Genomic DNA, 12,192 nt, shown 5'->3' on the forward strand with positions numbered 1-12,192 from the left:
GGTGAGTTTAAAGGCCTCTTGAAACAGTAGCACTAAGAAGTATGAAATACTGCACGCTTCTTAAGGGAGTATTAATTCTTAATTCCTAAAGACACGCTCAAGGGGCATCAATAAAAAGTAAAAGAAATGTACCGCCAAAAATAAAATGTATGAAAGAGTGTTATATGAGCCATACTAGTCACCTTTACTATTCCAAGCGAGTGGTAACCGCAAGCTTGCTTCTTCCTGACAGCCACTAGTCTAAATTTCCACGCTGGTACTGGCCACTCAGGTATTTCTCTTCTAACAGGTAAGTCAAACAACTTTTGGGAAAGGAATTTTCAGATGCTCTTTTCCTGTTTTTTGAAAGCCCGGCTGAACTCCAGGATTCTCCCAGAATGCATTCAGCTTCTGCTAAAAGGCCAGTGCAGTCACACACGTTTCAAGCAGCATTTTAAATACCAGTTAAACACTCCGCAGACAGCCATTTTTCTAGAGCAAATAATGTGAAAAGCAGGACCTATTTTGTTCTGCTTTATTGAAACCAGACGTCCCCAAATCAAAGGTATTTAAAACATTTATTAGCATTAATCGTTGTAGGTTAAATAAAACACAAAAACTACATTTTAGGGCAAAAATATTATTAGGTATGATACAATTAATATGTAAAACAGAAATTAAAGTATTAACAGATTGCAGCATCCTATACATGAAGCGAGTGGGTCCAGCCCAATCAAAGCCCTTATATAAACAATACAGAGGAAAAGTACTTAGCAAGTGATTTTAAACTGACAATTTATCACTGACTGTGGTTTAAATAATTAAGGGTAGGATACTAAAATACATCATCACTGTACTGAAAAGGTCTGATTATAGTCAGAGTGCTCTCATTACATCTAGTCATGCTTATCATCACATGCCATGAAGGATTAGTGAGAAGACAAGGGATGATAGATAACTTTTCTAGCTATTAATGTATACCCATGTTATATTGTAGCACTTCAGATAGACCTGCTGTATCTTGAACAAAAACAATTGGACTTTTTTTAATTTTCCTCTTTTTTTTTCTTTTTTTTTTCTTTTTTTTTTCTTCTTTTTTAGTGCAACTTCAATACTTCTGAGTCCCAATTCTTGGATAATAATGGTGTTTTGTAGATTTCTCAGTCTGCAAGACCAACTTTTTCTACAATATGCCATTTTCATGCATAAGAATGGCAAGTCAACAATTGTACCTATGTGTATCTCCATCTTCTTGCTAACCTTCAGCCTGCAGCTTTTAGTTCCTAAAGATGAAATGATCATTAAAAAAAAAATGTACTTACAGAATACAATGTGCAGTATATGAGAACCAGACATAGTGAAAACACTACATGTCAGCATAACAATATATAACTTTACTTATATACACACACATATGCAGAGCATATATGAAAACTAGTTCCTTCATAATCTTTTTTTTTTTTTTTTTAAACTAGTTCATGACTAGCTGGAAAAGCAAGTCACCCACAACAACTGGACGGTCACAGCCTTGAATCATGGTGCAAACAAGACTCCACCAAGCATACTTGGTACTGCAGCTCGTGTTTCAGTCCTGCTGACAGCTCTCTTGGGAAAACCAATCTTCAACAAGTCCAGCACCAGCTGGCCAGTGAAGAACTGCAGCACTATTATTATTATTGCTATTATTATTATTATTATTAGAGCAGATCAGCTACAGATTTAAGTGCTCCTATACAGTAATTTAGCTTTCAACCAGCCATTAACTACTAAGGAATTACAGTTGCTGCTGAAACTTTTGACTCAGACTTTGTTTTTTTCTAAGTCATTTTTCTGGCTGTTTAAGAATGGTGGTGGTACTTTCTGAACAATGAAGGCAACAGAAGAAAGCAGAAATCATTAATTTCACATTCGAAAATCACAATTTTTGAAACCAACCATTCCCCCGTTTGAAGAGGCAAGTTAAAGCTGCATTTCAGCTTTGACAAACAGCAGATAGACAACATCATCATTGAATGCTGGCCCCATCTTCAAAGAATATGCAAGCTACTGTACAATACAGTTGCTTTATATTTTCACCTGTGACTTCTGAGTTGTCCACTGAAGCTTACTGTAACCCAAATTTCAAGAACTTAATCAATCAAAATCCTTATTCATTTAAAACTTCCTTGACTAAAAGCAGAATAAAGTAATTTAGATTTGACCCACCAAATGCAAAAATACCTTTAGCCTATTTGCTAGCATTTGAATTTAAAAATCTGCCAGAGATCCATCGTAACAATTTCCAATTCTACACTATTTAAAGATGTAACTCACAAACCTGCACTGATTCACAAACAGCTCAATGGCAGCTGTGAGAGCTGCCTGTTCAAGACAATATCTATTTCACACAGACCAGCATTAATTGCCAGTTCCAGCAGAAAATCAGACTATACAAGGTACTTTTAGAACTGTCTTACAAAGCTTTCAGACATCTCAAGTAGGATTTAATGCATTTTGAGATGTCACATTACAAAAAGAAAGATGCCATACAGATTTATGAAAAGTTAACAAGTCAGTTATGCAGAACTGTTATATGTTGAACTAAAATTCCTAACATCTTTTAAAATGTGGGCTAAATCATATCTTGTTTTCTTGTTAACAGGCCTAGCCTTTGACCGGGTTTTACTTAGGAAGCACCAGATCTCTTGCAGCATGTGGTCATAGATCCCATCAACTACCTGAATCTGTGTTGTCGATCAGTTTGATATTTCTTTAGCACTGCAGGCCTGGTTAACCTCCCCTGCCTTCCAGTAGCTGCCTGGGCTCCCTCAACAGCTCAGGGAAAGAGCCAAGCACCCTGGGCAGATGCACTTATACTGGGATGGGATGAGAGGGTCCCTAAAGGAGTCTGTCTCCCTCCCCACCTGTCGCTGAATTTTCATGTGAATGACGCTGGATTATCTGTAAAATACTTGCTGCAACTAAGCAGTGGCATGGATCTTTTATCAACATAGGTGACAAAACAAAGTTTACCCTAAATATCGTTTCAGGTGGTAGCTCTTGTGTCTATGTGCATTATCCAAGTACAAATTTTCAAGTACAAGTGCTTTCAAAGGAATCCAAAATACCTGAAACATCGTGCATATGTGAAAAAACCAATGTAGTTTAGATTCTGAGATAAGATCAGGTGAGGAACATCCCACCTGACATTAATTATTTCAGCCCTCTGAAGAAAAGAAAATAATACTGTTCAGTATATCCAGCTCTGGTTCAAGCGCTAATACTTTGTGCTATTTATCAAAGCAATCTCACAACCTAGCAATAAAGTCTGTTTTTATGCATAAACACAGAAGCCCAGCTCTAGCCTGTCTGTTTACAATTTATAGCAGAAAGTTATTTTTCTCTTTTGATTACTTTTCATAAAGCCCCCAACAATGTGCGCTGAGTTTAACTTTCCCAGTAAGAGAACAAATGAATGCTGAGAAATGCGGGTGGGACTCTGCTTTTGAAGCCTGTATTCCTTATCCTAGTCCAGATTTCAATTTGAATTGATGAAGAAGAGGGAGCCATAATTTATCATCTTAATCACACACATTCATAAAAGATCGAAGTGGAGAACACATGCAGTTTTACAATACTCCCAGTACATAGCCATCTATTGGGTTTATTTTTCTACACTATATTTTTTCAAGTGCATTAAGCTTCAAATGTATCAAGCAGTAGGTCTTCCAAACTGGATCCCTGTGTTGGTGAAGAGACTATTCCACAAATGAACAGAATTGCATTTGTAAGGAAACATTCTATTTTGTTTTATTAGATTCCAGCCTTTAAGCCCAAATTATATGGTGCTTTCTTAAACCATTTTTGTACAGAGCTGCCATTCTTCGAACAGCCTCAGTGAGACTTCCTGGAGTGCTGAGGTGAGACAACGAAGGAGTCCTCCTGACTCACTGGGGCAGCGTGGCACTCTTTTAGAAATAAAGAAGTGGAATCTTTTAGCAGAGACAACTTCGGTCTGGGACACAGATTTGGAGGAAACATGGTAAGTAACAGACGTTAAATCGAAATTTGTGTTCTCTACAATTTCAGTGATTAATAAAGCCTATGCCCTGGAAAAGAAATGGTTTCAGGCAAAGCGCAGTGGCTGCAACTTCCATTCTTTCCAGAGCAGTGAGAATGGCATGGGGTCCAGCAGTCTCCTTCATGACGATTCCTTCTTTCACATACACAGCAACCTCATGACACAGATTTTGACTTGTAGCCTGTAAAAATTGCACTCACTCATCCTTTGGATCCATTTTACTAGTTAGCAAATTCAGTCCAGTTCTTGCTGGTATTTACCGAAAGCAGAAGATGAAGGTACAGATTTAGAAAAATACAGAAGCAGAGTCCAGCTAGCAAGATGTCAGAGAAACTGTAAGCCAAAACTCTGGTTTTGTGTGTTTTTGCACCCTATTGTTACACAGAAAACTCTAAAGACATGCCAAGTCCACTTTGCAATGTAAGAAGAGAAGGTTTTGTAGCAAATCTAGAATTTATAATATAAAAGGTTCTTTTTATTAAAAAAAATAGTCATTGACTTAAACAGAGAATCAGAATTCTTAGGACATTGTAATTTTGAGTGGATTTTCCAAGTAGGTTTTGCAAAATCGCTTTGAAGTAAAGCTTTCCACTTCTGGTCCTTGCATTATTACTCACGGGAAGTATTGAAATTACTGCTTTCAAGATAAGGAGCCACATCACCGAGATCATGAAGTCCTTTCTCAGTGAAAAAGCAAATGGTGTTGTTTTTCAAGTAAATCTCAAAAGATCAAGTTGGGTCAGCAGCACCGCCTACCCGTCTGTGAAGTCTGCTTTCCAAGTTTGATTGCTCCATTGTTACCATTTTCATGAGGATCTAAGGGTGGAATTTGCCGACCTGAAATACATGAGGAGACACAGCATATTAAATTTTCCCAATGTAGTAACAACACATGCAGACAATTGGATGATTTAGTTTCCGTAAGAATTACATCTGTAAAGTTAAACCAGAAAAGAACCATTTTCTTTGTACCTTGAATCTTTTCCCCTTGCATTCTGCTTATGAAAGAAGAATGTTTTAACATTTAAAAAAGACATATGAAATATGGCTATCAAAGAAAGCCCTAAGTACACTGAAATTGTTACACATGTATTTCAAAGTTATCTTACTTAGAAATTCACAATTAAGAAGCAGAAAAATCCTTGGTTTTCTCCGAATTCCAATTAAACATGAATGGTTCTAGTTTAACAAGATCTTGACACTCCTAAATCTGCATGTCATTTAGTCCTTGTACACTAGAGTTTTACAAAGAACTGTAATTAAATACATACTGCCTACACTTGGAAAAGAAAAACAAATCGGTTCTTATTGAATCCCTCTGTCCTTCAAGGGGTACCTATGTCTCCAGGGATGACAGCTTTTATTAATTAACAACACCCATCCCCAGCTCTCCTGACTTCTTAATAATCTTAAGGGGTGATTATTTTAATCATCTGAAGAAGTTCAGCCATCACAGAAGATCTAGAGATCTCCCCCAGGGCATAAAGCACTGATCCACGTCTCTACCCTGTGTCTCATTAGTACTGCTGCATCTTTGGTCTAACTGGCTTATCTACTCATGGACAACGTACCATAATATGCTCAATAATCAGAATTATAAGAGGAAAAACAAGATCTTCCCCAGTCCAACCTTGGTCTCTGTCTTTGGTCAGGCCTGGCTTTTCCATTACACCTACTGTGTCATCTCTCTTTCAGTATCTCAGAGGTTACAGTCATGATAACTTACTTTCTCATTACCCTGTGGATTTGCTGGAAATTTTTTTCTGAAGCTGAATCTAGTTTCTGTGAATTACTCCTGTTTTTACTCTTACCTATGTTAAATAACAAGAGTCAAAATATTTAACTGTTGTTATATGACACTTTGAGAACATAAAGGTTCAGTGAACAGCTGATCATAATTCAGGTGGGTCTTAGGAGTTCAAATTTCCCCCTCCTTTGCTGTATTTATTCACAGCTCTCTCTTTCCAAACGTTCCATGAATTATTTATATACGTTGAAGCCTGAGTCCTGCAAATTATCTGAGGGTGGTGGCAATGAATTAAAACCGTTCAGGTAAAATCCAATCCCAATGAGATCAAACAGCAATATTTCATTGGTCAAACTTGTCCCTAAATTACCTTTGGTCAAATCCATCAAAATTTCATCTATCTTGTTCAATCATTTCTGAACAGGTGTATTATACAGCAAAAGTGAGACTTTTGAAGCAGACAATCTTTTGTATTTCTATAACTGAATGAGAGGACAAAAATTCATCATATTACTAAGGTAAAAATACTGTACCTGGTCCAACACAGTAGGAAACAAGTATCTTGAGGGCTTAAGCACGTATAAGCACTGTCATTACAACTCTGCACTCTACTTTAAGTCAGTAAAATATCAACTTTACACCCTGCATGCAAGCAAGAAATCTAGCCATAATCTAAGTGCCCTTCCAAGGTAAAATAAAAAGCAGAACAGGTGGTCAGGGATGTTAGGATGTAATCAGTTCTATCAGCTTTGTTTGGAGACTGTCTCCACTAATTCGTAAAAGCTTTAGAAATTATGAAGAACATATTATCTGTAAGAGGCTTTCCAAGAAGATAATGTTGTCATTTTAGAGACATACCTACCATTTCCAGGTAAAATAAAAACCTGCCCATTTGTCCCAGAGCACAATGTAGCTAAAAACAGTTGGAATCTATGGACACGGTTTCTATAAGATACCATTAAGCAAACAATCCCTAAACATTTGTTTCTTCTTACAGTAAGTTGGGAAGAGGAAAGCTCTTACAGGCAAACTAGCTTAACTTTTATTTTAGAAGTCCACATTAAACACTTATTATCTCTATCTGTTTCTCATTCAGTATTTCATAGTTCTTATAAGTTTAAAATATTTTCTATAGCACTTTGATGGTATGCAAACAAGCAGGCAAGCTTATCTTTGGAGCAAAAACATTGTAAGCTTCAAGGTTGGCAAACACTTCAGGGCAGTTCAGGCACTTCCTGGCCAGTTCAGGGCAGGACACCATACACATAGTTAAGAATCACCTCGGTTTGTTTCATTTCTCACAATGATTTTTTTAAAAAAGTAGATAACAGATACCAAGCATAAAGAGAAAAATCTCTAGGCATAATATTTGCTGATTAATTATTCTGGGCTTTGATCTTAAGTACTGTTTGTCATTAACCACTCGTTTTCTGTTGTTTGGATATACCCCCTTGAATTCAACACAAGGAAATAAAGTTTTAAACAGCTTAAAAGTTTACAAGGTTTTCTTTTGTTTGTTTTTTGTTTGTTTTGTTTTGTTTTTAGTAGGTGAGTTTGCTCTCACTCATTATTTCTCCTATTACAAGATTTGTTAAGCCATCAAGTTAAATCATTTTAATTTTAGTAACAAAACTTATCCCTGCTCAAGGAACTTTTACCATCCGACGAGGAGCTGACAGGAGTAACTTCTGCTGGAGCACGAAACTCAGTCTAATAACTAACTGGGAACTGGCTCCACAGCAAACGATATGGTGATTCTTCACTGAGAGTCGTGGGAAATGGTATTAATTTTAGAAAGCGTGCTTTCATTACAGAGCAATGGATCTAGGTAATAGGAAAATAACCAGCCAGAAATCTGTGTGGCTGATTGTCTCCCCCTGGGCCTCCTTAACAGCCAGTCTCACAACCGCACTGTAACAGGGAAAGGTTTAAGTTGCAAAAGAACATGAAGAATTAGCAGAGAAATGCTGAGCCTTCATCTGCATTTGGTGCTTCTGAAACAGCTCAACTACTATTGCTACCTAAAAGGATTGTCATCATCTCGTGTTGTAATTCAGCTATTGATAAACATAGCGTTAATATTGCTGACACCAACACAGTCCAGCTGGCACCGAGTCAAGATCAATAGAGGTTATAAACTGAATTAATTTTTTAAAAGTATATACTCATTTAAAAGTATTTTTCACTGGCATACATAACTTCTGTTCCAGAGGACAAAAAAAAAATGCCCATATACCTTTTATAACCTACAGCACTGTTAATTTATGCTATTTTCTGCAGTTGACATCAGATAGGAGCAGTAGTGCCCCGACATTTGGCCCAACAGTTCTCTGCTCAAGAAATAAATAGATTAAGATAGTTCCTCCTCAGACCGAATATTGCTCTGTTAAGACTGAACTAGCTCAAAAGTTCTACGGGATATGGAACTCTTCTATTGCTTAACTTAACAAACTAGACCATAAAAAGAATACCTTTTCCACATTTTACAGAGCAGCATACAGCCAGCCAGCTTACCATTTGACAAAAGAATACCAAGCACATGCTTTAGGATTCCAGATGAAATAGCTGATTAGAGAAAAATAGATGTGCATACATTTATCTAAGAACTGGTAAAAGAACTTACAGATTTATTATTAAATCATTCTGCTAGAGGCAATATAATGCTCCATATGGTTCCCATCACTGACACTTACATGGAGTCAAGTCTATTGACTGTGATTTAAAATTAGATTTTGCACCTGCATTAATTATGTAATTACATATTTTGATTTAATTTCGCTAATGTTTAGAGCATGTTTCATAGATTATTTTATGTAATGAAATTGTTTGTAAACATTCACCTCTATGCAGAGGCCTTGAGGTCCTCCATGATCTCATTCCAATAAGCACATAATCATGTATAAAATAATAAGCATCACAACAGACTGCTCAAGGTAGGATTACAGAAATATCAAGGTTCTGAAGTGAACTTTCCAGGTTAACAGGTGGGAAGCACTAAATCAGCTGTATCTCCCCCTTTCTGGCATGTCTGAGTTGGGCTGAGGCAGTCCAGAATGAAGGTCAGGGTCTTCTCCAATGCCTGGCTGAGTTCCAACTCCTGCTTTTGGATCGGAGATTTGTAATGCAAAGACATTAATTGGCACTCTGGGAATTGTGGTTCTGAGAGTGCCAGAGGCAAAGGAAGGGAGGGAGGGACAAGAGGTAAAGAAAATAAGAAGGGAGAAAAAAGAAAACTGGAGCAGGAAGCAAGAGAGGCAATAGGGACTGGGTGACAGCTCTGCAAGAAGATCTTGAAGAAAGGCTGACGGGGATTGCTCTGCTGCAGCTGGAAGCATGACGCATCATCACAGTAATAAAAATCTGCTCTCTTTGTTCCTTTTTGAATGTGATGCTCCAGTTGTAAGCGCTGAACAGATAGTCAATTAGTGTGTGTAGGAGAAAGGAAAATGGATGTGATGTGATCAACCTTAGCTGGCACATCCAAGTGATGAAATTCAAGCCCAAAAGAAGCACAGTCCAATCTAACAAAACGTCCTATCTAAAAAAAATCCTAAAGTCCTATCTAAAACATCCTAAGTTCTATCTAAAAAAAGTTATCTAACAAAACTACAATTCTGCTAAGGGTAAGAGGCAATGCATTGTGGTGCTGCACTGTGGCTCTGTGCATTTCTCCTACCTGTTCTCTTTCTGAAAATGGTGTACAACACTGGGGGGTTGGGGAGAGGAGGCTGGAGGAAGGGGGCATTTTTTGTTAGGGTGGGACGTGAAATCCATCTCACTTGGCTCCAGAGCAGCAGCCTAACGGCTGCCACAGCTTTCTGGCAATGTGCTTGCTGTGGCTCACCTGAGAAAAGCTGGGCTGCCTCAAGTACAATGGTTAGACAGTGGCCAGAATCTCCTCCTAAAATTGCTAGCTGTATCACAGCAAGGTGAACCCCTGCAAAGTACCGCTTTCTATAAACCATATTAGCAAAGCCAGCCATCCGTGAATGCACGGCAGAATGCAGCAGGCACATCTTACCCAACAGTTTTGGCATTTGCATACATGACCCTTTGTGCACTTGTGGGACTTATGGCAGTCACACTTCTTATCTCCCCAAATCCTTTCATCCTTTCAAACCAGTTTCACTGGTATGGTAGATTTTCCCCGTGTCTCTTATGTGGGTTATAAAGTTTGGCCCAGTAGTTGATCTCTATTTTCCTCTTCTCCCCCATACTTGCAGTGAAGCAGAATTTTCCCAATTTATGGAGCTGATAGCTGTTTACTTCACGCAGTAAATTTTCATGCAAGGTAGCACACGTTTACAATAAAGGACATTGCATAATTGAACATAGGTTGCAATTATTTTAATGCTACTAATAGCATATCTAATAGCATCTCCAACCAAGATCTTTTTTTTTTTTTTTTCAAGCAAAAGGATAGAATTGTGACATTCAAATTCTTGCTAGGGCAAGTGGCAGTACTGTTCACGTAATCGAAATCATCAGAAAAAAAAAAAGACATATATGCATCAAAGTAAATAACAGGAAGCCTAATGCCTTTAATTAATAAGAACTCCAATCTTGAGTTGAGGTCCTCCTGTAATTAATTTGGGTCTGTTTTGGTTTACTGACTTGTTTACGTTGAAAAGCTCGCCTATGGTTGGAGAGAATTCCAGGACCTTACAAATTTAACTTTAAGAGTAGTCCAAAGGCCAGTAAATTTTGCCTCACTAATTAAAATTTTGAAAGCAAGAGGAGAAATAATCCTATAACACAGGGAGGGTAAACTGTAAAGAATAGAATCTCAAACATTTATAAGTTAATTTTCTTCCATCTTTTACAGTATTGTGAATGCCTCCCACAAAAATTCAGTTACGAGCTTGGGTTATAGCAAATCACATGCCAAAAGTGGCATGTGAATTGCACTGTAGCGTAAAAGTACTTGATTTGCTTAAAATGTCTTTCATAGACCTCTCCACAGTGGTTCACAGATCTCTGCATATCAGCAGATAACAGGATGAAAGCCACCCAAAGCCCACCTACAACTCCATTCATGTAAGTAAGGCCATTTATACATTCCTCTGCAGTTTGTCGAGTATACAAGTGGTTAAGTTGTAAACTCCAGAGGGTCTTTTTCGTTGTTGTTGTTGTTTTTTAATCTCCCAGTATTTCTAGGAAACAAGTATTTGGGTTACATTAAATATTCAATATACGAGCTGCTGGCAAGGCATCAGAAAATCAATGGCTTCATATGTGTATAACTGAGCATTTACGACATGAAAGGTTGTATCCAGAGACAGAAACTCTCTGCTCTAATTAGCAAGCCTACTCTAGGAAGAACTTTCTTCTACGGATTGTAAAACATAAGCCCGTCTCATGCTCTTAGTACTAGCATCAGTAAGACCGAGTGTGATAACAACTCTTTACAAGCGTTTTGCAGAGAAACCCCGATAATCCTATTCCTCATTTCACAGAAGGTGCTGAAATACTCCAACCTTGGTTCCTTTGGTAGCACAGGCCCCTATGTTTGCCAGACTTGGAGAAATAATGTACATCCAGAGTTTATTTGTTGCTTAAGGACATGGTTGTTTCCCATTTCATTTGGCTAGGTATTCTGCAAGCAGCTTACTTGTCCCACTGCCTGTTTACCTTTGGACCTGCGGAGGCAGAGGGCTGTTAACCTGGGAGGTACATCTCAGCTCTGTCGTTCGCAGAGGTGGCTTTTATGTAATCTTCTCTCTCGTTTCTGGGGCACCTCCGTGCTCAGATAACAGGCAGTATACACACACACTGAAGACAAACAGCTGGGTGTGTACTAGATTTGAATAATGTAACTAAGGCTTGTTTTACTTGTTAAATGAGCGGGTGTTTGAAAATTACAAGGGTGTGATTGCTTGGGGAAGCAGTACACTTGGGGAAGCTCGCTAAGTCATTTAAAACCCGATGGGTAAGCTGCCTTCACAGGCACAATCAGTGGTCAGTGTACTACAGTGTACCCATAAACAAGAAGGGACATACAGACATGGTGTGACCCAACACACATCCGCAACTTTTACCACTATTTTTAATACATTCCTGGCATTTTTGCCGTTGCTGAAGTCTATACAAGTGGCGAGTTCCCAGCATCTCCTAGGGCTGTGATCCTTCTAAGGCTGGGAATCAAAACTTAATTAACATTCACTTGCATAGACACTTATCTTTTAAACAAAAATAAAAAACCCTTACAAACATAAACAACACAACTAGTAGAACACATTATATATATATATAAAATTATATGATCTTTATATGCAATCTTTATATATATATAAAAGAAATTTGAAACCCTTTTGATGCGAAAACCCTTTCAAGAAAGTCATCTGGAAAAATTTAATCCAAGCAGGGAATATATGACTGTACTAATGACATTCTTTTCTTGTTTACA

General features: G+C 37.9%; 1 protein-coding gene across 3 annotated transcripts in view; it reads right to left on the reverse strand.

Moving 5' to 3' along the window:
• Positions 1-543: 543 nt before the first annotated feature.
• The window catches only part of RAB31 (RAB31, member RAS oncogene family), a 64,032-nt gene continuing 52,383 nt past the window's right edge, over positions 544-12,192 (reverse strand). The window contains exons 7-8 of one of the 3 annotated variants that reach the window (XR_005817794.1): positions 6,157-6,268; positions 4,752-4,876 (exon numbers count right to left, since the gene is read on the reverse strand). Coding sequence is in view for 2 of the 3 variants with exons in the window: in XM_040550002.1 (XP_040405936.1) it covers positions 4,779-4,876 (98 nt within the window). In the remaining variant the exon portion in view is untranslated. Of the gene's footprint in view, positions 4,877-5,765; positions 5,835-6,156; positions 6,269-12,192 lie in introns of all 3 variants that reach the window. The other 2 variants (XM_040550003.1, XM_040550002.1) reach the window with 2 other exon arrangements.

Source organism: Cygnus olor, chromosome 2 (genome assembly GCF_009769625.2).
Source record: "Cygnus olor isolate bCygOlo1 chromosome 2, bCygOlo1.pri.v2, whole genome shotgun sequence".
In the NCBI taxonomy this organism is placed as follows: Eukaryota; Metazoa; Chordata; class Aves; order Anseriformes; family Anatidae; genus Cygnus; species Cygnus olor.